This window comes from Artemia franciscana, chromosome 18, assembly GCF_032884065.1.
Source record: "Artemia franciscana chromosome 18, ASM3288406v1, whole genome shotgun sequence".
In the NCBI taxonomy this organism is placed as follows: domain Eukaryota; kingdom Metazoa; phylum Arthropoda; class Branchiopoda; order Anostraca; family Artemiidae; genus Artemia; species Artemia franciscana.
Window position 1 is genome coordinate 36,536,926 of NC_088880.1, and position 27,404 is coordinate 36,564,329.

General features: G+C 35.0%; 1 protein-coding gene across 3 annotated transcripts in view; it reads left to right on the forward strand.

Annotated features, from left to right (window-relative positions):
- Positions 1–22,320, forward strand: part of LOC136038962 (probable serine carboxypeptidase CPVL) — a 29,443-nt gene extending 7,123 nt beyond the window's left edge. For all 3 annotated transcript variants that reach the window (XM_065722481.1, XM_065722479.1, XM_065722480.1), the window contains exons 3-6: positions 5,784–5,967; positions 9,804–9,950; positions 14,362–14,436; positions 21,418–22,320. In XM_065722481.1, the coding sequence (XP_065578553.1) occupies positions 5,784–5,967; positions 9,804–9,950; positions 14,362–14,436; positions 21,418–22,172 (1,161 nt within the window). In that variant the 3' untranslated portion in view covers positions 22,173–22,320. The remainder of the gene's footprint in view (positions 1–5,783; positions 5,968–9,803; positions 9,951–14,361; positions 14,437–21,417) is intronic.
- The last annotated feature ends 5,084 nt before the right edge of the window (positions 22,321–27,404 follow it).

The following is a 27,404-nucleotide window of genomic DNA, read 5'->3' on the forward strand; positions in this document are numbered from 1 at the left end:
TTTATTAGTAAAAAATATACGTAACTTAAGAATTAACTTACGTAACAAACTTTTATATTCTTATATTTTTATTATGTATATGAGGGGGTCTGTCCCCTCGTTAATGCCTCGCTCTTTACACTAAATCTTAAGTTTTGTCCCAATTCTTTAAGAATAACCCCTGAATCAGAAAGGCCGTAGAATAAATAGTTTAAATTACTAAAAATACTTTAGCATAAAGAGCGAGGTATTTATCTTCTCCTAAATACTACGCTCTTTATGCTAAAGTATTTTTAGAAGCCCTCATATGCGTAATAATCTCTGTTCGTTTTAAGTTTTAATGTTACTCCTTACTTTCAATTGAAAAACTTTTTCATGTTTATTTTTTCATTGTTTTTTTTTTTTATAGTAATGCTAGAAAATCCCGCGCCCTTTTCATTGAATTTTTCTTCCCCCATGAAATATTCCTCCAAGGAAAGATCCTCCCATATAGCCCCCTCCCCTCAACTCCACCCCCAAACCAAAAAATCCCACTGAAAACGTCTGTACGCTTCCCAATAACCATTACTGTATGTAAACACTGGTCAAAGTTTGTATATTGCAGCCCCTCCCCCAGGGACTGTGGGGGAGTAAGTCATCCTTAAAGACATAGTTATTATGGTTTTCGACTATGCGGAACAAAATGGCTATCTCAAAATTTTGATCCATTGGCTTTGGGAAAAAAATGAGCGTGGGAGGGGGCCTAGGTGACCTCCAATTTTTTTGGTCACTTAAAAAGGGCACTGGAACTTTTCATTTCCGCTAGAATGAGCCCTCTTGCGACATTCTAGGACCAATTGGTCTTTCCGATGACCCCTGAAAAAAAAAAAATAAATAGGAGCTTGAAATTTTCGCTATAGGGTTCTCTGATACGCTGAATGCGATGGTGTGATTTTCGTTAAGATTATATGACTTTTAGGGGGTGTTTTCCCCTATTTTCCAAAATGAGGCAAATTTTCTCAGGCTCGTAACTTTTGATGACAAGGACTAATTTGATGAAACATATATATTTAAAATCAGCATAAAAATCCGATTCTTTTTATGTATCTTTTAGCATCAAAATTCTGTTTTTTAGAGTTTTGTTTACTATTGAGCCGGGTCGCTTCTTACTTCAGTTCGTTACCACGAACTGTTTGACTGTTTGAATTACATTTGCAAATATGAATTTTGGTGCATTAAATTGCTTACCCTGACAAGTGGTGCACATGCCATTTCTCTTTTTATGTAAGGAGGTTTTTGAAATAAAACAAAGATCCTTTTATTTCTTTGGGCTGGTTTCTGATACTATTGTGGTTGGTGTGAGCTATTCAACTTTTAGTTGATCACTTTCTTTTTAATTTGTTTGCTTAAAGATGGTTGAAGATTAAAAAGTAATTGTGTTTTTTAGATTAACTCTTGAGAAATGTATTCCAATCTTTTAAGAGACAGAAATCTAGTATTGCAAAAAATGCAGCATTAGTTCAACAGCCACCCAAAGAAGCAAAAAACTTGTCTAGGGGGAAGGGGGTTGTCATAAATTAAATTCACTTCTACAGTAGAACACTGTTTTCGAACAGGTCACATTTCCACTTCAGAACCTCACAAATGAAGATCACAATAATGAACAAAGTAAAAAGGTAATAATTTAGGCTAGTAATTACATTTAAAAGGTAATCAGATATGATTGTCAATTAGACTGCATCCATCATATTTGAGAATCTGGACCTATGATCTCTGTAAATTTAAATATCTTTAAAATTAAGACTGCAGCTACGAATATTAGTGAAAAAGCTTTATGCTTAATAGAGAGAAGAAGGGCCTTGTACAATAATTATCTGAGTGATAGATCATATGAAAACAAGAGGAATGTAAAGAAAGTGGAGAAAACATCAAAATATGAACTAAGGATGTGTGAAGTGGAGGCCATGGATAAAACCTCCAAGGATATGGAAGATGGAGCTAGATGGCATAATAGTAAAATATTGTACTGACATGTAATAAATTGAGATTGAGTCGTCAGTCTGGACTTATCCCAGTTAAAGCTAGGAAAGGGGCCACAATTAGTGATAAGGAAAGAGTTTAAGAGACATGGGTGGAACATTTTGAGAATGTGCTAAACCTAGAGTTCAGGAAAAGAAATAGAGGAAAATGAAATAGTTTGTGATACCTTGGATGTGAAGGAAGATTTGTCTTGTGAGCAAGAATTAGCAGAAGTTGTAAAAGGATTAATAATAAGGCCCCTGGTGCTGTTACTGGGGTAATGAGTTTCTTTAATACGATGGCTCTAAGGTTAGAAATAAGCTAGTGAAGATTGTGAATATGATTTTTGAAAAAGGGGAAGTACCTAGCGATTTTAGGAAAACCCTAATTAAACCACTATATAAGGAATATGATAAGAGTGAGTGTGGAAATTATTGAGGCATTAGTCTGGTCTCTGTAGGTAGCAAATCACTTTTAATATGATACTTTTTAGACTGAAAGATGCTGTAGACAAAGTGATAAGAGAAGAACAGTGCAGTCTTAGAAAGGGTAGATGATGTGTTGACCGAATTTTCACTCTTAGGTTAATAGTTTAGAAGTGCCTGAGTCATCAAATACCTTTGGTTATCAGTTTTGTAGATTATGAATAAACATTCGATTCTGTTGGTAGAAAAGGTTCAGCCAAGGTCTTAGCCTTGTATGGTATACCAAATAAATACATTAAAGTGATTAGTGCCATGTACAAGAATAACATTGCTGCAGTTAAGATAGGAAATGAGGTTAGCAGCTAGTTTCGTATTAAATCAGGAATGAAGCAGGGTTGTGTTCTATTCCCCTTTATATGGATAATTTTGATGGACCTTGTCTTAAGGAGCACAGGAAATGCAATGGGAGGATACGGAATCAAATGGGAAGGAAAAATTTTCCTGTACTTTGCTGGTGATTTAAGCATCCTAGATGAAAGTGTGAGCAAAATGGATGAGTGTATAGAGGTTTTGTGAGTTCAGGGTGCTAGAATAGGTCTAAAAACTAATTTTAAGAGGACTAAGTCGCTTTGGCTAGGAGAAAGCGAAGATGAAAAGGTTTCTTTGGGTAACGAAAAGATTCATCAAGTTGACAGCTTCACTTACCTTGGTAGTATTATTAGTAAAGACGGTGGGAGCAGTGAATATGTTAAAAGTAGAATAGCTAAGGCTCAGGGTGTTTCTTCACAGTTAAAAAAAGTTTGGAAGAATAGTAAGATAAGTCTGCAAAACAAAGTTAGAATATTGGAAGCTACAGTAATGACAGTGGTCAAATATGTTTCTGAAGCATGAGCGCTCCAAAAAGCGGAAGAAGATTTGCTAGATGTTTCCCAAGTAAATTGCCTACGGATTGTTCTGGGTACCCGGCTGAGTGACTTTATTTCAAACAGTATGTTGTACAGTCTGAAGGAAAAATACAGTTCTACTCCACTTTCCAGGGCTATAATGAGAGAAAAGCTGAGATGGCTCGGGCGTGTTCTGCTGATGAAGGATGATAGATTGGTGACGATTGTCCTTTTTGGCCAACCGTCAAGGGCTAAATGGAAAGAAGGTTGTCTATGGTTTGGATGGGAGTACAGAAAGATTTAAGGGTGATGGGAACTTCCTGGGAGAGTGTAAAGAGGGAGACTTAAATAGATTGGGATGGAGGAGGAGCATGCCTAGCTGTTTTGACCTTTGGTGGCTTGGTGCTACTATGAGCTATTCTTAGTTTAGTTAGTTCAACTTTTTTTGTTTCTATGCATTAGTGTTGACTTAGTAAAGAGAAAAGTGTAACCCATATATCATTTACAACAAAACAATAATAACAAGAAATGTTTTGTTTTGCAGATCTTGATACAAGAAAAAGACACAAAGGCAAAAGATTCAGAGAAAGTTGTCAAATAGTAGACTAACAATGACTGGGGTAGAATTTCAAAGTGAACTATAGGACACAGTGGTCCAGCTCAAAGCCATTGAGATTGCCCTTAATAGCGCTAAAAATCGTAACTTAAGTGAAAACATGGTATTGTTATTTGCAAGTGGTGTGGTCTGGTATCAGTTATGCATAGTGTATAGCTTTGAGGTGGCATTTCGTATTGAAAACAACATGGACAGCAAGGTTAAAATTCCTGTAAAGAGTTTAGGCGTAATAACCTTACTGTTTAGCCATCCTTGATATATTTCAGCATACAGCACTTCAAAGTAAAAACTCTACGTGACTATGTTACCGTGGTTGTCTGAAATCCGGTTAATGTCAATGTTCTCTGGTGAATGTCCGAAATCCCTTTAATATCTGCTTCGATTCAATTAGCTTCGCGTGTCAGCTTTTACAGTCTTATGCAAGCTATGATGATAAAAGTTAGGTTATGTTAGTTTTGGTTAAGTTTGGTTATTAATATCAGAAATGGGTTAAAAACCTAACTTAGCCCAACCAAACCAAACCTAATCCAACCTAACCTGTCATCATCACACCTTGCATTAAACTGAAAAAAGTCCAATGAGAAAAAAAAAATGTATTTCAAACATTCACCAGTGAATTTCGACACTCGCCAATTTCGGACATTCACAGCAACAAGAAGACTAAGTAAGGTTTTAAAATAACAATTTAGGTGATAATATGTTTTACATACTGGCAGATTTTGTCGTTTGGCACCCAATGTTCCTATTCTTTTACACTGGCCATTCAGCCTTTGTGGTAATCTGTGTATTATAGTTGTAGAATGATTTATTTTTTTTTGGCTGGAAAATACATCTTGTGTTATCAAGGAATGTATCCAGGTATTCATTAGGTTAAGTATCATAATTGAAACTTTAAGCTATATAATGCTCTCTGTTAAGCTGCTTTCATAATGCTTTCTGTTAACCTGTCTTTGGCATTTTCTGGCATATTTCCCCTTAAAGTATAGAATAAAAGTGAGTAGCCTATTTTTTTTTATATGATGACAGACAGGCAAGCTGGTAGGGGTTTTATACCTGGTGTTAAGTACCTGGTGTTGAAGTACTATAAAAATGTACTTCAATATCTGTTTTAAGGATTTAAATAAAAGAAGGTTAGAAAATTATTTTAAGGTAACCTTTATTAATGAATTTTCTAATTTAGTCAACAAATGCATAAAATTAGGAAAATTAAGCAGAATTTGAATAACTCATAAAGAAGAATCCATTAACTAAGAAGGTTAGCTTATCTTCAATCAAAAGTTTGTGAAAAGTTCAAGTAGTGGATACTTTCATGTGATAAATGAAGCCGAAGAAGCAGTTTAATCTAATTTTAAATACCAACCTTAAAGGAGTTTTAAAGGAGTTTTTCTGGATTGAAAACTCACTGATGTTTTTGATGCTGATTCTGGTTAATTGTAAAGAAGTTCTAAGACCCCACTGGCTTAGATACGACTGACAAATTCTTTTTTGATTTTTTTTAGAAGTCTCCGAATTAATTTTTTTTTTTTGCGCTCAGAATGGCTGAAAGGCTTATTTCCCTTTTTTTGGATTACGCTGTATTAATTGTCTCATCGCTAATTTTGTGTTCAGTTACTCTAAGTTACAGTGTGATATTTGGGGAACTCTAGCTTGATATAGAGCATCCAACTAATTAACAAAATTACGCACTATAACCTTTTCTGTATTTTATTATTCTAAAGATAACTTATGAAATTTAATGGATTACAAGCTATTCAATTTTTATGGTTGAGTATTGTAAGTCATAATGTAAAATTCAATTGAAATTTGCTCTGCGGAAACCATCCAAAATGCCTATTTACCTTAGTTCTGCCCTAGGAAAATTATTTTGTGCAATAATTCCAGTATTCACCAGAGACGGCACCAGTAATTCTGTGGCTTCAAGGAGGTCCTGGTGGCTCATCCATGTTTGGTTTGTTTGTTGAACATGGTCCATTTTCAGTTGACAAAAATATGAATTTGCAATTTCGGCCTGAAGCTTGGTCACTGACGAATTCGATGCTTTATATCGACAACCCTGTTGGAACAGGTTTGATATATTTTTTTTTAATAATTCTATGCTAGGTTAAATCTGATACATATAGATTTTTTTTTCAACTCGTTTAAATCTGTTGTAAATGAAGAATTTATATAACTCCCAAAAGAATACAAGGGCTGAAGAGTCGACAAGTTCTGATTGACCAAAAATAAATATTTTGTCAATAACCAACTCTTAAAACATGATCATTTTTCTGCGACTAACAGTTTGTTACTAATCTATTAACTGCAACGATTAACTTGACTCCAACTTTCAGCATACTAATTCTGTATCCAACGTAATAAATATTAAAATTTTAAATTTAACATAAAACTTATTGATGGAACTGAAATATCATATTTCAATATCCAAACCCTTAGTCTGATATTAGTTTATGCAAGTATTTATTTAAAGCGGAATTACACCAATTGGAGCTGTGTTTCATCAGATTTTGAAGGTTAAACCATATATTGAAGGTTAAACCATAATATTAAAACCATATGTCTGATTAATTCGGATTTAAAAAGGTTATTCCAGTTGCAATAAATACTTGAGTTATCGGATTTAGACAATAAATAGCCAAAGAATTCCATTTTTTTAGGGGGGAGGGTCAAATACAGGTGTTGCTTGGCTAAGGACCCTGTGAAGTTCTGTTTTTGTATTTTTTAGGAAATGTTATAGGAAAAAAGTGTAGTATCTTTACCTGACTAAATCTGTTCGAACATTTCGAACGTTTTCATTAGCAAAAAATATACGTAACTTAAGAATTAACTTACGTAAAGATATTAATTTATGCGAATATTCATTTAAAGCGGAATTACACCAATTGGAGCTGTGTTTCATCAGATTTTGAAGTTGTAGTATTTTCACCTGACTAATTCTTTTCAGTCACGAATTTTTTATGCAACAATCAAATTTTTATTTGAAAGTTTTTTTTCAAAATACAAAATAAAATTGTAACGTGTATGTATTTTTTTCCTTTTTGTTGTTATTATTGTTTTGCGTTCCTCTCGTATTGGGTCAAAAAAAAAAAAAAAAAAAAAAAAAAAAAAAAAAAAAAAAAAAAAAAAAAAAAAAACGAGAATGGGGTTTTACAAGGTCAACATAAAAAAGTAAATAAATAAAAAACAGCGTAAACTTAAAGAAATTGCAGAACTATGCATGTGTTCTTCATTTTTTAGCGACAAGCAGGTTGCTTTATGCTGAACTCGTTAATTAATAAATTAATTTTTCATTCGAAAAAAATAATCCTCAATTATCACTTAGGTAAGAAAATCCTAAATTGTGGAGGCTCTATTTTTGAGGGATGAGAAAAAGGGTTAAGAGATTTAAAAGAGTTGAGGTCCATTGCGCTGGATTCAGTAAGCGCAGTGCCTAAGGATCTTGAAAAAGATGGTTCCAAAGCTCGAAGCCATAGATTTTTTTTATCCACTGCTACGGCATTTTACGTTATTTTGGATATTGGTAAAACAGGAATCTAGATCCGTGGTAAGTTCTATCATTCTGAGATAGGCCTTCTCTTGTCCATACAAAAAGGTGAAAACACCCTGCTCTATGGGTTCCAAGTTCCTTTTTCATTGGGGTGCACGGTAGCGTTGTAATTTCTAATGGTAAATCCTTAAGAGGATTCGATATTTTAAACATCACTTGTGACCCTCAAGGTCAGTTGCTTGTCTCAAAGGCAAATGGTCCATTAGCGGATGGCTTCCAGGGGATTACTTATCATTGAAACGTATTGAGAATTTGTGATTTGATTGAAAAGACAATGGAAATCTGCCTGCAAAGTTTTCAATCAAAGTGGGTTGTACCACAATTCGAAGAGCTGTCAAATTGATCAAGTGACTTTTCTTTTGAGGTGATTTTTGGGCATTTTACCAGCAGGTATACTAGACCGTTCTTAGTGGCAACCCTGCTCCTCAATTTTAAAAATAAAATTCTGCTCCGTTTAATTGAAAAAACAAAATTTACACCTTCTAATGGTGTTTTTCTCTGAAATTAAATATGTGTGTCTCCGGCACCCCAATAGGTCGTCTCCCAACCAGATGGAAGGACACGATAGGTGCCTTCTTAATCATGGCAAATATTCAAGAGGATGTCCACATCCTTGCAAGAGACCGGTCCAAGTGGAGGCACCATCTAGCATCACTCTCGACGCCGGAAGCATTTCGGCAGGAGCATTAAGTCAAGTCAAGTATCTCCAGCACAGAACAAGAGACGTTACAAGGTTTTCCTAAGATTTCAGGGAAAGTAGATGTCAGATTTTAGTTTTCTGCCATTTATTCGAATCGCTTACCCAAGCTCTACAAGTTGTGGCAAGACCGCCCAATAAATTCTAAACAGTTTGGCCACACGAACTAAAAAGTTAATAATAGACGAGATAGACTGATTCTTTATGGTGTTGAATCACCTTGAAACTGTTTTATCATAATAACAGTTCATAATACATAATATATATATACATACATATAATACATAATACATAAACAGTTCATAATAGACGAGATAGAATGATTCTTTATGGTGTCGAATCACCTTGAAACTGTTTTATCATAATAACAGTTCATAATACATAATACATTTACATACATATAATACATAATACATAAACAGTTCATAATAGACGAGATAGAATGATTCTTTATGGTGTCGAATCACCTTGAAGCTGTTTTATCTGGATTCGTCTTTGTTTGGGTGAGACCCTATTCAAAAGTTTCTGGTGTTTGAAAATTACGGTAAATTTGGCCTCTCTCTTGGTTTTGGCTTTGACCCAGCCTTAAGTTTTAAATGCATGTTACTTTTGAATAGAATATTTTAGAAAAAAGCCTCCACGTAAATAGATATCCTCTATTTCAAACAATTTGTGGCAAGAAACTGTGAGTAATAAACGGCTTGGCCCAATAGTAACGGAAACTCTAAAAAAGGGGATTTTAACATTTGACTCAGTACATCAAAAGAATTGGCCTTTCATGCTGATTCCAAATATGCGAAAACTGTTACGTTTAAGGTTACCCATCAAAAGCTACGACTCTAGGGAAGTTTGGCTGATTGTCAAAAAAAGGTGAAACACTCCCAAAAAGTCAAGCGATCTTAATGAAAATGACACCATCAGATTCAGCATATCAGCAACCCTAGCTGTAGATGTTTCAAGCTCTTATTTAGAAAAACCTGCAATTTGTGCTTTTTGGCAGAAGAAAAATGACTGATATATGTTTTTTTTTGCAGGGATGTGCAGGGGATTATTTGAATCAAAATTAAAAGGTTCTAGTGCCCTTTTTAAGTGACCAAAGAAATTTGAGGGGCAACTAACCCCCTCCCATACCTCCTTTTTCTCAAAGACATGCGATCAAAATTTTCAGAGAGCCATTCAGTTCTGCTCATTTGAAAGGTCCAATAAAACTATGTCTCTCTGGATGACCACCGTAGCCCCTGGGAAAAAACAACTGTAAGTTAAGTAATTTGCTCATTGTTTACATGTAATACTTTTTATTATAAATGTATTAAAATTCTTCGGGGGGGGGGGAGGGTTTCCATGGTGATAATATTCTGTATGAAAAATTTTCTGTGGGAAATTTTGCAACGTGGAGAATTCGCTAGAATTCATATACAGAACTCTTTTTTTTTGTATTGCCTTTTTTTGGCAAAAGTACATACATACATACTTACAAAAAATAAGACGATGAGTGGAATGAGTTAAAACCATTGTCGTATAATATTTATTTTATATATCTCTATATTACTTTGTATAACTTTTAAGTTATAATAACTATAATAACTTGAACTTATTCGACTTTATTGATATTTTGCTTTAAAATGCATGGACTTAGTTTTTCTATAATTATCTAATTTAGGTTTTAGTTTTACTCAGAATGACTACTGTTATGCTAATAACCAGCAAGATGTTGCCAGAGATCTTTATGAAGGACTGAGCCAGTTTTTCCTTCTATTTCCCCAGCACAGAGAAAGGGATTTTTATGTAACTGGCGAATCCTATGCTGGTAAGTTATTTTATAGGTAACATTTCATTATTAAAAGAAATTCCACTTTATACTTCTGTGAATAAAAATAAAATAGTTGGCTTAGTATAGGTCTGCACTCATAATTTTGTTTAGCGGCTGGATGAGTGACAATTTGGAAAAACAGGCAGGCTGTGTGAAAAGCATAAGACAATATTTTAAAATCTTGAGATTTTTTCTGGAGGGGGGGAATAGGGCAATATGGTCGTGAATTTGAGGTAGATCTTGATAATTATTAACACTTGCAAGGAGGGACGGTTAATTCGGAAAAACTAAAAAAAGTATTTAAAAAATGTCTCCGTGAAAGCCTGAATAGCGAAGTGGATATGGTGTTGACATTCAAATCCGGAGAGACAATTTTATAAGTATTTTTTCTTACTCTGCCATTTTTAGTAATAATTTTTAGTTTAATTTCAAAACCTTTTTCAAAATGTCTGGCCTTGGCTAACACTTTTACCAAAAATATCAAATTGGATCACGGTTTATGGTGATTAAATCTGGAATTTGTTATAGTATGGGCCAGCAAGCGTAGGAGAAGCTAAATCAAGCGATGGAATTAAAGCGAACAAAAACTATAGAAAAATTCAGCTTATCCCGCGCTATTCAGCTTATTCAGCTATTCAGCTTATCCCGCGCTGTGGTGCTTATCATTGCGAAATGTTGGCAATACGGTCGTGGATGAGTGACGATTTGGAAAAACAGGTAGACTGTGTGAAAAGCATAAGACAATATTCTAAAAATCCTGAGATTTTTCCGGGGGGGGGAGTGGGGCAATACGGTCGTGAATTTGAAGTAGATCTTGATAAATATTAACACTTGCAAGGTACTGATATCTCAACATACCTGAAACTTAGTATTCTTCAATGCATTCTTGAACTAAATTCTAATTGATTCCCTTATCAACATGTTCTTGTAGTTGCTGAACAGATTTAAAACCACGGTTTTGTGTGTGTGTGTGTTTTTTTTTTTACTTGAGAACTGTCATATTTTTCAAAATAGGAAATTGGTTTTTCAACTTTTTACTGGTATGCTTAAAATTAGAGCCAAAAGCGATTTTACTTTTGGTTACTTTAATAGCGGAATATAGGAGAGAGGTCACCCTGAGATAAATCTGAAGACACCTTAAAAAAAGTTTAAAAAACTTTGGACCTAAAATGTTTTTTTTTCTCGTCTTTTTGAATTCCAAAAAAGAATCAATAAGCGATTTTTATTAAAGACAGTAAAAGTTTGGTTTAAAAAGGTTTGTTAATCGTTTTGGGAAGGGATATAAATCACTTATCATAGGCACACCATGCAAAACAAGAGAAGATGACAAGGACATTTTTGAAGACAGTGAATACGACCTAAGTGGATATTTAGGCTATGTGCAACAGTTGTTATCGGTGAGATAACAAATTAAATAAAAATAATAAAAAGTAAACAAATTTATTCAAAAAATCTCATCGAAAAAATAAATTTTCAAATTAAAATCATAAAATAAATTTTGAAAGATTGTCAGGGTCAATATTTTCGGTCAAAACGGACAAAAAAGGAAGACTTGTCTATTTAGTTTGTTATCTAGCTGATGACGGCTTTTGATTATGTAGCAGAAATATCCGCTTAGATTGAATAAAATTATCAACCTATTAAATAAATTAATTAATTGATAAATTAAATAAATTAATATAATTAATAAAAATTATCAAACTGTTTTCACAAATTTCCTCGTTATCTTCTCTTGTTTTGTATGATGGAAAGACAGTGTGGTTTTCGTCATTATTTATAGAGGCACCCAGGGAAGGGGGGGGGGCATTATTGCATCTGTCTACGTATAATTCTAGTAGTTATGTGATTAGGCTATGAAAAGTTATGCGGCACTTGAGACAGAAGACGTTAGAACAAAAATAGTAAAGTAATAACAAAATATTCACCTTTATTAAATACTTAAGTTTTTAATTGTGCCTCTGAGCTGACCAAACATTAACTGGGTTCAAAAATGGAGCAAAAAAAACATACATTGAAAACACTCTATTTCGAATAATATATTATGCAAATAATACAAGTAAGATACATATAATAACGTATAAATAACCTACCATCACATAGTAGGATGGAGGTGATTTGAATTATCCATCTTACACAGAAAAGCGAACCCAACCCTCCTCAGCCGTAAATAGTGGCTCGGTTAACCTATACCCTAAGAACTCATAAGAGAAATTACACAAGATGAAAAAATCGAAACCGGATATGTCTTTTCTCAGTAGATGTAAACATATTCCAAAATAGAGTCAATGCGAGGACATGATGCATAGCAAAAACTTTGTACACACGGACAAAAATACTCCTGCTGAAACAGGCTTTACAATGGACTAGCATTTCAAATGCTTTTTTAAGTTTCTCGCTTAGATATACTAAATCAGTACTAACAACTGCTAAGGGCCTTTCCAATCTTGATTCTCTTTTTGTATTATTTCAGGCCTAGGGACGTTATGTGAGAGTGAGCCGGGTAGAAAACCTTCTCTATTCTGCCTCCTTTCAAAAGTATAAATGCGTAAAACACTCGCTGGAAACGGCACGGAAACGAAACGGCAATATTTTCAAAACAAGTAAACACGAGGTTTCATTATTGAACGTCTAAAAGTTTAAGACACTTTGGACGTAAAGGAGAATTATTTTGTGCTGAAGAATTAGTGACAGTATTAACAGGATAAAAAAAATGATAAGTCTAAAGTGCTGATCGAGTGGTAGATGTTTTTTTTTTTTTTTTTAATATGGTGGTTGTGAGGTTAGAGTTAAGTTACTGAAGACTACGAAAATGATTCTTAAAAAAAGGGAAGTACCTAGCGATTTTAGGAAATCTTTAATTAAAACCATGCATAAGAAAAGCGATGAGTGTGGAAATTATTAAGGCATTAGCCTGGTTTCTGTAAAAAGAAAATTACTTAGTATGATAACGTATATTCGACTTAAAGATGTTGTCGATGAGGTTTCAAGAGAAAAACAGTGTGGTTCTAGGAAGGGTAGAGAATATTCGACTTAGAGATGTTGTAGATGGTATTAAGAGAAAAACTGTGCGGTTTTCAGAAGGGTAGAGGATGCGTCGACCAAATTTTCATTCTTAGATCAATAATTCAGAAGAACCTGAGTCATTAAACGCCTTTAGTCCTCAGTTTTATAGATTATGAGTAAGTGTTTAATTCAGCCAATAGAAGGGCTCCAGCGAAGGTCCTATCTTTCTAGGGTATACCAGATAAGGTAGGAAATGAGGTTAGTAGCTAGCTTCGTATTAAATCAGGAGTTAAACAGGGTTGCGTTTTATCTCCATTTATATGGATCATTTTCATGGACTTTGTCCTAAAGAGCACAGCCAAGGCAACGGGAGAATACGGAATCAAATGAGGGTGTAGAACTCTCCTAAACCTATACTATGCTGATTGTTTAAGATCTTTGATGTTAGCAAAATGAATGAACTTTTGGAGGTTTTAGTGGTTTTGGGGTGCAAGAATGAGATTAAAATTAATGTCAGGAAGAGTCAGTCGCTGTAATATCGATCAAGTAGACAGCTTCACTTGCTTAGGTAGCATTACTAGTAAATACGATGGGAGCAGTGAAGATGTTAAAAGCAGAATAGCCACGGCTCAGAGTATTTTTATTTCAAAGAATAAGAAGATAAGTCTGCGAATCAAGATTAGAATATTGGCAGATAGTGATGACAGAGGGGATGTATTGTTCTGAAGCGTGGGTGCTCAGAAAAATGGAAGAGGAAATTCGAGATGTTTTCCAGAGAGATTGCCTACGGATTGTTTTAGGTGCCCGACTGACTGACCAACTGATCACAAATGGTAAGGTGTACGAAAATGGGGTTGAGTCCCACTTTCTAGGGCTATAGTCAGAGAAAGGATGATATGGCTAGGAGACGTTTTTAGGATGAAGGATGACAGATTGTCCTAGATCGTCATTGTTGGTAAACCGTCTAGGGGTAAGTGAAAAGCAGGTCGCCCCGAATGGGGTAGGAGGATGTCGTTAGGAAATATTTCAGGGGAATAGGAATTTCTTACGAGGGCGTAAATACAGAAGCTTTGAATAGACTGAGATGGAGAAAGAGCGTGCGTAGCTGTGTTGACCTCGGGTGGCTTGGTGCTGCAGGGATTTATTAGTTGTATCAGTACTAGTCTTATTCGTATTGCTTTTTCTCTTTGTGTTTCAATCCTCGTTTATTTCTATAGTTATTCAACTTTTTTTTCTTTCATTCATCATGTAACTAGTTCTTTTGTGTGCGTTTTTTTTTTATCTAAATCTTCCTAAGGTCCCTAGTTGACAGATTTGGGGTCTTGCAAGGGCCAATTAAATTCTGAGAAACTGCGATGCTTTATGTGAATAATATTGGACTAATTTGTATTAAAAAATCTTCCAGGAAAATATGTCCCGGCAATATCATACAAGATTCATATGGAAAATCCAACAGCTAAAGTTAGGATTAACCTGAAAGGTAAGCTTTCTATTTTATTAATATCTATATCAGGATTTTCAGAACTTCTCTTTATGGTGATATTCGATCACTCTCCACAGCATTCCTCAACTATATTTTTCGAATATACTAATATGAAAATTGAATCTATTAATTTCTACTATATACGATTTAGTATTGGTGAGATGCAGCCAATCAATACCTGGTCTGAAAACGATGACGTGATGCTATGAATGCTACAGAGCAGGCAATACCAGTTTCCCTGGAGAGTGCAGATCCAGTTAGTCAGTTTTTCCTCGCAAGAGAGTATGCGTCCTTTTTGCCTAATGGAGAAACAGCTATATTTCGTTACAGAGATTATATACAATCAAAAGGTCCTTTTAAAAAGGGAGAATTTTGAAGCGTTGTTTGACAAGTATACTTTGTGTTGTCTCAAAGTTTGGAGGTCGAGTTGGAAACTTGAGGAATATCATTGCTTTTAGGGTAGAATGGGGGGTTAAGATAATTTCTCTTCTGACCCTCAAAAACAAAGTAAACTTTACGGATCGATTTTTTTGTGACTTTTGTCCAACAGACTCTCCAGGTAGTCCAAGATAATATATAGATTTAGTCTTCCAAAATGTGATAATTTAGAAAAATATTAACTTTTGAAAGCACTTTCTCAAGTATGGTATATCAAGCATCAGTTATTGAAGCACATTTAACGCTGTTCTTTAAACACATACTTTAGAAATCTTCGGCATTTTCAAATTCAGTTTAGAGATCAATCATCCACAATATTTTCATTTTTGTTACTGAAGAAGAGGAAGAGAAATTCTAATTTAAGAGCTCAATTTTAGCCCAAAAAAGGAAAGATGAGCTGATAAATAAAGCGAAACCCGTAAAGGGGTGAAATTTTTACTTTCATAATTGCTCTCCTTTAGTTCCACAAATTAAAATTCTTTCAAAACTATAGCAGTACATAGTTTAGAACCAAACGATTTCCTTAACATAACTGTTTTCTCAGTATACTCATGTACAATATAAACAATACCACTGTGAGAGTAACCACCCCTCTCCCCGTGCTTTAATGTAGGTATAAATGCTTAGAAAATGAACTGTTTTGAAGTGGAGAGATGTATAGCACCTGCACTCTTTGTAAAGATCAAATAATACATATGAAGTAACAAATTTGATCGGTACTTAACATGAATATGTCAATTTATAGGGCAAATATTTTGTAAAAATGATGCCCATTCCCTGGGAACATTTCTGTGGAACAGCCTCTCCCTAGTATTATGCACTTACGTCTTTCTGCCAGGCTTCATCACAGTTAAAAACTTGCATCGCATTTGTATCAGTAAATTGCTTGTGTAAATGATGAACGTCTCTCTATAATTAAGATCAATGCTGGAAATGATATAAATACGCGCTAATAATTAGAAATTATTTTGACACATGTAAGGTTTTTCCTCAATATTTAGAAATACTGTTTTTCACTAATCCAATTTCACTAAAACAAAATATTTTATTAAACCAATTTATAATAGTATTGAACCAGTTACAAAAAGGCCTTTGACGCAAGTTGCCAAAAAAACGTAACTAGTTTTGAAAACTTCTATTTAATTATTTTGTTCTGTTTTGTTTGAATGCATTTAACATCTCACATCATTTTATTTATCAGTCCTGGTTGACCTTCGTTGAAGTAAGGATGCTAGGGCTGTTTCAAAAATTCTTTTAAAAACATTTTTAGTTTTAATTTTCACATTTTAATATAAGTTTATATAAACATATTTTTTTCTGGTGTTGTTCTGAAGACGACCCGTGGACATAGGGCCAAAATATCCACTGAATTGAATTCCACTGTCTTGGAAAATAATCCCCATTGTTCCTAAGTTGTGTTTGGTTGAAAGGGTGGGCGTGGGAGGGTTGTTAGTTGCCCTCCAATCACTTTTGACTATTAAAAAGGTCACCGGCTGTTTCAACTTCCAATCGAATGAGCTTCCAATAAGTTTTGTTTAAACTGAAAGAAGCAACGTAAAAATTTAAAACGGACAGAGATTATTACACGTAACGAAAACAACAGCTTCAAAATTGAACAGCACAAAAACGTATAAAATTTTTCTTTTTTCCAAAAATTTCATTGCCATTTCCAATCCAATTTTCCAATGCCATTTCCAACTTCCAATAGATATCTTTACAAAATATTTTGTAAAGATATCTATTTATTCCGCTGCAACTTATATCGAAACATGTGGATAAAGCACTCCCAACATTTATAGATAAAGTCGCCATTGACAATATTTATCAATGATCAAATATAGTTGCCGTAACATTGACAAAGTTATTTTACGTCACTCAATTATTTTTGTCCCATATTAATTGATTTTACTAATTATGAAGAAACTGCTCTGGGGTTTTATTGTTAGAACAAAATTCTATATTTTTCAAGTAATACTTCTGTGTAAGATAATTGCTCATTTACACTGTTAAAGAATAATTATAGAACTTTAGAATGGCTTTCCTCGGGTTCAAATACGTATTTTTCACCTTAGAATCACTTAATCATGTAAATATAAATAACATAATCCTTTATATAATAAAGGGTTAAAATATAAACCCTTATAGAAAGGGTTTGTATGATAAAGAGTTATTATATAAACCGGTTGTTATGTAAAGGATAAGGATAAAGATCCTCTTCAGCCATTGCTGGTGCATAGGGAGTCGAGTTGACGTTTCAATTACTGAGTGTTTTTTACAGGGACTAGTATCAAGCTTGTCGCCCAATCTTGCTGCAGTGGGGATCGAATCCGGGTGCTCCGTATTGCCAAGTAGAGAAGTTGCCCAGCGATAAAAAGTGTCCTTGCTTCAAAAAAAAAAAAAAAACAACAAAAAAACTATAAATTATAAAATAAATCCACCTATGCTTCTTTTAATATTAACGGGACGCATGATAAGGACCCTGTAATTGATGTGATGCTCTAAAGTTATGATAAAATGTTCCTCCAAGAACATTTATTAATGTATTTTAATACTTTTATTTGTTCTTTATCACGTTCCTTATCAACTTCTTCAATAATCTTTTATGTTGCAAATACACAGTGATGTAAATACTTACTACAGGGTGACCCAAAAAGATTTGTACCCATGAAAATTTCAATTGTGGTTTTGATTAAAAAGGTATTTATTTCAAGTTGTGACCACACATTATTCAGTTTATGGAAGACCATTCACCAGAGTTTCAGCTATTTCTATCAATTTTTAGTCAATTTATGGCTTTCCCAAGATGTGTTCCAAATGTCTACCATTTCGTTGCAAGCAAACCTGTACTTGTCTGGCAAAGTTTTGAACCACTTTTCTACATTCCTCTTTCGGGATGGCTCTTATTTTTGCTGTGATGGCAGTTTTCAGTTCTTCAATTGTTTGTGGATTTCCCTGGTATACATTGTTTTTGCTATTGAAGTGCCCAGAAAGCAAAAAATGGGCTTCATCCAAGAACCAAACATTCTCAAGAAAGTTTTCATCTTTTTAAGCACATTACAGAACCATTCACACATTGTTACTTGCTTTTTCTTCTCATCATCAGTTAATTTTTGCTGTATTTGAATCTTGTATGGGTATAGGTACAGATCAGACATAAGAACATGCCATAGCGACTCCCTTGTCATTTTCCAAGTTCTTAGCGGTGTCTACACACTGATTCCCTAGGGCTTCATCCTACTGAGTCCCTCACTGCAGCAATGTTTTCTTCTGTCTGTTTTCTGTCTTCTGTTTGTCTGTTTTCTCTCTAAACTTCTTAATCCAACTAACAATTGTTGATTTTGATGGAAAGTTGCAACAATGGAAATGTTTTCAAAACTGAATCTGTACACTTTGGTATAATTTTGTCACAAAATAGGTCTCCAGTGAGAATATCTTATGCTGATTTGTCCAAAACATTTTCAGGGCAACTATAGCCGCAAATGATCATGCATAGGTTCATCTTTCACGTCCTGCAACAGAAAAGACATTCATTAAAAAATGGATTTTTATCGAATAAAATATGGGTATGCATCTTTTTGGGTCACCCTGCATAATCAGATTATTTCTTGTCTAAAATGTGCAGAAGAATTTAGTGTCCCAAAAACTAGTGTAAGATCTAAGGCTTGGAAACTCTATTGGGATTTCGATCGTGAACTAAAAGCCATTAAAAATGAAGTTAAGTTTTGGCTTCGGGTGTGGGTTTGTTGTGTTACGGCTGAAAGATGCGTGGTTTTTGGTATAAAGCAAAGGACAAATCGAAAGTATAAAAAATACCGTACAGCTATTTGGTATAAGGGCCTTAATTTTTCGAGTTCGCGTAAAGAGTGGACAGAGTTCATGCCCCGGAGACGGTTGAGACTGTTAGGGGTTCTCCAGTTTTTGCACAAGCTTGGTCAGGGTACTATTCGTTTATTTGTTCAAAAGTAAATTCCTCAGTTTGTTCATTATTATAAATCATCTACGGTTTCGCAGTCTCATGTTATTGCTCTGTCTTTATTTTCCGTTGAAACTTCTTAAATGAATTAAATCCTCGTTTAATGATTTTTGTTGAATTTCTGCGCTTCATCTTCTGTCCGACTGCAAACTTTTGATTTGAAACCTTCTGTTATTATTTTAAATTTGTTGAAGTTCTTCTATTGTACCCGATAGCTTTCTATGCCGCACGGTAACTTCAGTTCTTCAAAAAGATAAATTGTCTCTTCATTGCTCCTCTTATCGAGTCACTACGATATCTTGCTGTCTGAGTAAAGTTTTTGAATATATTCTTCTTCCCTATCTTACATCTGGGATTGATCTGGGGAAGATCAGCTTAGTTTTTGGCCTGTGGTTGGATGCAGTCATACTCACCGGATTCATTCTTCTCTTATTATGGATGCTTCTCAAAATAACCCTACTATTCACCTTTGCGCTCTTGGTTTTTCCTAAGCTTTTGATTCTACTAACCATTTCCAGATTTTTCACTTACATTTTGCGAAAGCGATTAATTTTTCTGCCATTAGCGATCAATTTTTAGTATTGGTAATAATCTTCTTTTTTTATATTAGAGTCGATGGTTCGTTTTTTGAAAAAAAAGAGTACCATATCAGAAAGGAGTTAGACATGGTATTTTTTGTCACATAGTTTCTTCAAAATATGCCCAAGCAATCAGTAATATACCTCCGACATATTTTTCTGGGTTGTCTAGTGTTTTATATCTACCATCTGCTGATGACCTTCTTGTTATTAGCAGAAGTAAAGATAGTCTGCCGAATTTACTCAGTTACATTTCTGAAGCTTTTGTTCGGATTGGTCTTTATTTAAGTGTCGCTTAGTGCGAGTACCCTACTCTTGGGTCTTCGTCTGCTTACAAAAAAAAGAAACACTCAACCCTAAAAAAGCACAATTTAGATAGATTTTCGCAGTCACAGCGATATCGCAGTCACAGCAGTTAAACCTTTCATTGGAAATTGACTTTTTATTGTTCTTGTAGATCTAGCCCACTCACTCAAAACTACAGTAACCAAAGGCCTTCCACAGGGCGCAGTCCTGAGCTGTCTCCTGTTTTCCCTATTCCTCTGGGACATGAACCTCCCCCATGCTAACATACAATATGCTCATAATCTGATTTTAAGGGCAACACCTTTGAGACAGCACATTCAAGGTTGCAAAAGTCACTATTTCAATTTGAAAAAATTGCTAAAAAATCTGATTTACCTATTGCACTTACCAATCATTCTATTGATTAATAAAACTATTATTAATAAAACATAGAATTCTGGCACGGAAATTACAGTTTTCTAGTTTTTTGCCAAATTTTTTGAAATTTTAAATGAGACTGAACTCTTGAATTACTGTATATGGCACCTCTTTACTAAATTACTTCTTTTCGCTGAATTAATCGCTTCCGTAAACAGTAAGTGAAAAAGCTGGAAATGGAAGGTCCGTTTTGGTCTTCATATCCGTCTTGCCTACCTCTTCCACTGAATTTCGAACTTTTGTTTGCGTTTTTCGTTTGTGTTTTGTGTTAATTGTAATTTTCCTCTGTTTTTGTGCTCAATTTTTTCTCTTTTGTAAGAGGGTAAGAAATAAATTTAGGGAATGGATGAAATTGCAACAGCTGTAATCGCTATTTTAGAATTTTTAAATGGGGAAGGAAATTGTATGTTACGCACGCGCCATGGCATGGAAATCGTTTTCTGTTCCTTTTGTAGACGGTTGAGCATCAACAGTACCAACAATTTTAAGATTTTCCTGTTCTCAATTGATTTTCGGCTCAAAAATGAAAATTGAGCTTGGATATTCGAGAATTATTGTAAACAGTTTGTATAATTTTAAGGCTTTATGTAAATTATTTTTGACTTTTTCATCATTCTGTTGTACATCTTTCCGGATTAAATAAAAATGATATTTTTCTTTGGGCATTCAGTATTTCTGGAATTGAAAATTTCTTCTTTTTCTCCCTCCATGGTACCTAATGGGAAGATTCTGTCAAAATTCGGGACGAAGGATGCTTTTTGTAAAGTTGTCGTGCTAAATAGTAAACTTTTGAATAGTAAAAAAATACTTCCCCTGTTCCATTTTCTTGAAAGTATATATTTTTCACTAAGTACTTTTCTTTCTTTTTCTATATGTTTTACGCCGCTATTTACACGTTTCTTATTGATGGGTTATAAATAAAAAATAGATAGTATATATATTGGGATTTGATTAAATTCGAAAGGATTCCTGAAACTATTCATTTTTTAAGATAATAACAGAAGTTTTATAATATTTAAGTTTAGTTCCTATGGTATCTAAAGTTGCCTCTTGCTGTTGAAAAGTAATTGTATTTACTTTAAAGATCTGGACAGAGTATTATTATCTCCCTTCTTGTTTTAACAATTTAGACCTAGTTTCTCCGACAGACACACAAGGAAAGGCTTAAAGGGGCCCTTTAGAAAACTATCATATAATCTTTACTCCCATCCCTCCTAATAATGTCTAAGAGCAGAAACTGAGCATAACCCCAGTTATTCATTTTAGGCTTAGCCATTGGTGATGGTCTTTGCGATCCTATTCATATGCTTGACTATGGAAATTTTCTATATGAGATAGGATTGGCTGACAAACACGGCAGGCAACTCTTGCACAGCAAAGCGGCGGAAGCTAAAGACGCCATACATCGTGGCGACTGGCATGAAGCAACTAGGCTCTTTGATATCGTCAGTTCAGAATATTTTGAAAAGACCACAGGTCTTAGTTTTTACTACAATTTTCTTTTGCAAGATGAACCTGTTGAATTTGAATATTATGCTAAATTTTTTTCCCTCCCGGATGTAAGAAAATCAATTCACACTGGTTCCATTGTTTTTGGCGAAGAAGGGAAAGTGTATGAGCACTTATATGATGATATCATGAAATCAGTAAAACCGTGGCTAGAAGTTCTGATGGATTATTATAAAGTAATGATTTACAGTGGACAACTTGATGTAATTATACCTTTCCCTACAACAGAGGCTTTTTTGGATACACTGAAGTGGAGTGGCCAAGAAAAATACAAGCTAGAGAAAAGGAAAATATGGTATGTTGAGGGGGAGGTTGCCGGCTATTCAAAAGAGGTTGGCAATTTTACACAGCTATTAGTAAGAAATGCAGGACATATCCTACCCTATGATCAGCCGAAATGGGCATTTGATATGATTAATCGCTTTGTTAGTGGCAAGTCTTTTGGAGCTGGACAGCAAAGTAAGAAAAAGCCAAAAACTAAAAAAATAACTCATAAACTCTATAAACACTAAAGGCTCAAAGAGTTACTTGACACTAATACTACTTAACTATCTGTAGGATTTATAGTTGCTTTTCTAGAAATCTCATTTTAAACGTTGAATCTGTGATTGTAACGAGATTCTTATGTAATGTAGAATAAAGGTTGTTTTTTTTTTCAAATTTTCTGATCATGTACTTCATCTTTGAAACTAGGGACGCTATTCCAGGTATATTACAAGAAAACCTACTCCAAGAAAACGTATCTTTTTCAAAAACTTTTTTTCAGCTATATATATGCAATAAATGTATATGATAATTATAATAATTTATTTAACCGCCATCTAGAAAAGACATAGTGGATCAAGAAAAAAGAACAAAATAAGCACACCAATAAAAAGAAACACTTAAGTTATTATCATAGAAAAACGTCGTCTATTCAGTAGCGCTTTTGTCACAGACTTCTATCGGATTCTTGACCACTCTTTGACTGGATTCATAATTCCAAATTTTTCGTTACAGGAATTTCGGTGCCGGTTAGGAATAAACAATAGAATCTTTGCGTTCTAAAATTACCATTGATTTTATGGTGTCACTCTCTACAACTAGATTCAACTCACTGGCGAGGTAAATAACGTGAGGTTGGCACAGTGAACGATGATTAGAAGGGAGCAGTTTCCTGGAGTATCGCCGTCGATTCGGGAACAACAGTTTCGCATGCACATTTAATTGTGGCTGATATATCTTATCATATGCAGTGCAATATCGCTGCCTAAGTAAAGAACAATGTGGACACAATGTAATTTTTTGTATCTTCTGACCAAGGCCTTTCGTATAGCAAGAGTTGTCGTAGAAATTTGATTGGAATTTGAATAGCTCATTTGATTGGGAATTGAAAGAAAGTTCTAGTGCGTATTAAGAGCCAAAAAGGATTAAAGGGCATCCACCCCCCATATCTAAAATAGCACCTATTAATTTTATCTGTGGAGTTGTCGATAGCAGGAGTTGTCTTAGAAATTTGATTGGAAATTTGAATGTCTCATTTGATTGGGAATTGAAAGTTAAAGTGAGTTTTAAGAGTCAAAAGTGATTAGAGGGCATCCATTCCCCCTCGTATCTAACATAGTACCTATTAATTTTATCGGTGTCTCTCTCGACGAGTAGATTAAACTCATCGGCAAGGTAAATAACGTGAGGTTGGCATAGTGAACGATAATTAGAAGGGAGCAATTTCCTGGAGTATCGCCATGAGAACAACAGTCTCGCATGCACATTTAATTGTGGCGGATACATCTTATCATAGGCAGTGCAATAGTGCTGCCTAAGTAAAGAGCAATGTGGACACAATGTAATTTTTTTGTATCTTTTGCCCAAGGCACTTTGTATAGCAGGAGTTGTCGTAGAAATTTGATTGGAAACTTGAAAAGCTCATTTGATTGGGAATTGAAAGAAAGTTCTAGTGCGTATTAAGAGCCAAAAAGGATTAAAGGGCATCCACCCCCCCGTATCTAAAATAGCACCTATTAATTTTATCGGTGTCACTTTTGACAAATAAATTAAACTCATTGGCGAGATAAATAACATGAGGTTGGCACAGTGAACGATGATTAGAAGGGAGCAGTTTCCTGGAGTATCGCCGTCGATTCGGAAACAACAGTCTCGCATGCACATTTAATTGTGGCTGATATATCTTATCATAGGCAATGCAATAGTGCTGCCTAAGTAAAGAACAATGTGAACACAATGTAATTTTTTTGTATCTTCTGACGAAGGCACTTTGTATAGAAGGAGTTGTATTAGAAATTTTATTGGAAATTTGAATGGCTCATTTGATTGGGAATTGAAAGTTCTAGTGCGTATTAAGAGTCAAAAGTGGTTAGAGGGTGTACATTCCCTTCTCCCCTGTATCTAAAATAGCACCTATTATTTTTATCGGTGTCAATCTTGACAAGTAGATTAAACTCACCGGCGAGGTAAATAACATGAGGTTGGCACAGTGAATGATAATTAAAAGGGAGCAATTTCTTGAATTAACGCCATCAGTCTCGTATGCACATTTAATTGTGGAGGATATATCATATCATAGGCGGTGCAATAGCGCTGCCTAAGTAAAGAGCAATGTGGACATAATATAATTTTTTTCTTATCTTCAGGACCAAGGCACTTCGCATAGAAGGAGTTTTCGTAGAAGTTTGATTGAAAATCAAAAGTGATTAGAGGGCATCCATTCCCCCTCTCGTATCTAAAATAGCACCTATTAATTTTATCAGTGTCAATCTCGACAAGCAGATTAAATTCACCGGTGATGTAAATAACACGAGGTTGGCACAGTGACCGATAATTAGAAGGGAGTGATTTCCTGGAGTATCGCCATCGATTCGGGAGCAACAGTCTTGCGTGCACATTTAATTATTGCGGATATTTCTTATCATAGGCAGTGCAATAGCGCTGCATAAGTAAAGAACAATGTGGACACAATGTGATTTTTTTTTTGTATCTTCTGACCACGATACTTCGTATGGAAGGATTTGTCGTAGAAATTTGATTGGAAATTTGAACGGCTCATCTGATTGAGAATTGAAAGTTCTTGTGCGTCTTAAGAGTCAAAAGTGATTGGAGGGCATCCATTCCCCTCCCTCCACGCCCATCATTTCCCTAAACAATCCTAATCAAAGTTTTGAGATAGCCATATTGTTCAACATAGTTGAAAGGTCCAGCAATTTTATCTTTAGGGATTAACCCCCCCCCCCACACACACACAACCTTTTGGGCGATGGCTTTAAGTTTTGCTAGTTGCCCATTATCGAAACGTCAGGTTTTCGCGGAACGGGTGGTCGCATAAACTCTGGAATGGTCTCATTCGATTGGAAATCAGAAGTTCTAGTGCCTTTTTTAAGAGTCAAAAGTGATCAAAGGGAAACTAGCCCCCCACCCCACTTTCACTTCTCCAAATGCATCCAATAGAAATTTCGAGATAGCTATTTTATTTAAAATGGTCCAATGAACATATAACAATGGCTTTGGGGTTGAAACAAACCCCCAGAGCCTGGGGGCAAGGGTTGCAGGGTATGACCCGGGGGTATATAAGGTTTTTATGGAAGGAGTGATCGTATTAACTTTCGAGGTGGTCCGTTTGATTGGAAATTGAAAGTTCTAGTTCTTTTTTAAGATTCAAAAGAGATGGAGGGAATCTAGGCCCCCAAGCCCTCTTTTCCCCAAACGCATCTGATTGAAGTTATGAGACAGCCATTTTGGTAAAAACAGTCCAAAGAACATTTAACAATGCCTCCAAGTTGACAAAACCCTTCAGAGCCCTGGGGCAAGAGTTCTAAATCAATGCACATTATGTGCAATTGGGTTGTCAAAAGGGCATAATTGTCAAGCGGGATAACCTACGCACATCTGTGAGTTTTGAATCTGTTTTTGAAAGACAGCCTGCAAGTGAGAATTCCTTTGAATATTCAAGATATTAGGAACGGGAAGTGCCACAATTCCTGGCTACGATGAAGTTGAGGTCTAGCAGGATGGATGAGTTTTAGCTGAAACTCATAAAAGCCGCAAAAACGAGTGTCTTAACTGTCTTGACGCACCTCATCAACCTTTCTCTGGATCTTGGAGTCTTCCTGGAAGCACTAAAGATTGCAGGAGTGGTTCCTCTTCATAAAGGAGGGAAAAAGGATGACCCATCGAATCAAAAACCGATATCTATTCTCCCATTTTTCTCTAAGTTATATAAGAAAGCTGTACATGCCCAGTTAATTTATTATATTGAAAAGAATAAAATTCTAAAGGAAAACCAATTTGGGTTCAGAATAGGGCTATCTACAGATAAGGTAGTTCTGAAATTGGTTGATTGGATTAGTGGTGCATTTGAAGCTGGTCTTGTACCTGCAGCTGTGTTTTTGGATATGAAAAAAGCGTTCGATACGGTGGACCACTCAGAGCTTATTCAAGCTCTTGACTCGATTGGAGTGAAGGATTCAAGCCTTGAGTGTTTTTCATCATATCTACACGATCGGTATCAGATAGCACAGGATGGATCATTGTTATCTTCAAAAAAGAATATAGAGTGCGGGGTCCCACAAGGGTCAATCCTGGGACCCATTCTTTCATCATTTTTATTGATCGAGTGAAGCATTACCTGTCGGAGGCTGGTGTCATCCTGTTTGCAGATGACACTTTGCTCTTTCTAGCTGCGCCTTCGCTTGATGTTTTGTATAATAAAATGCATAGTGCTGTCTCTGAATTTCTAACTTTTTCTCAACAAAATTTGTTAACCCTAAACTTTTCTAAAACTTTTTTCATGATATTCTCTAGACTTTCGTCAAGTGTTGGCAATGATCAATTCATGGTTCGAGAAAATGTGATAAAAAGAGTAGCCACAACGAAATATTTGGGGTTCTTAATTGATGAAAATCTGTCGTGGAAAAACCATTCAAATGCGATAGCTAAGAAATTAAGCAGAGGTCTTGGGGTGATGCGAAGAATTAAAAATCTAGTCCCAAAAGAGATTCTAAAAATGATTTATTTTCTATATTTTGTCCATATATTAGCTACGGATGCTCTATATGAGCCAGTAATTTTGTAACATGTTTCAAAAGAGTACAAAAACTTCAGAATAGAGCTTTAAAATTATCGGAATTCTAGGATTCTGATGAGGTTCCTGCTCATGAGCATTTTAAAAAGAATAAGTTAATGGATTTATCCCAAATTCGAAATTACCAAGTGGAGATTTTCTCGTATAAATATTTCAATCGCCCGCTCACCCCTGCTTTTGAAAGTCTTTTTACTTTTAATATAGAACGTCATGATCATAATACAAGATAAGCTAATAACTTAACTCATGAGTTTAGGAGTACCACTCGGGTAACTTTTGTGATTCGCCATTATGGTCCCCACGTTTGGAATATTTTGCCCGAGGGTGTGAAAAATGTGCCTTGTCTTTCGGCTTCCAAGTCATGGGTAAAGAAGTTTCTATTATCTCATGAGTGATTTTGATGTAAGGCCCGTTCCAGGCTGTCATTCTATTCAAGGCATTTCCCTGATTTATTTTGCTGTTAAATTTGTTCTGTTAATTTTTTTTTGTTTTCTGTTTTCTTCTTGTCTTTTCCTCTTTCTTTTTTCCTTCATCAGTTGAGTTTCTTTTGAATTGAGTAGCCTTTCTTGGCAGGGGAATGGCGAATAGTGTTTGTTTTCTTTTCTTAGTAAATGTATACCTCATATCTCACTAAGTATATTAATTTAGAACTTCCAGGAAATGATAAGCG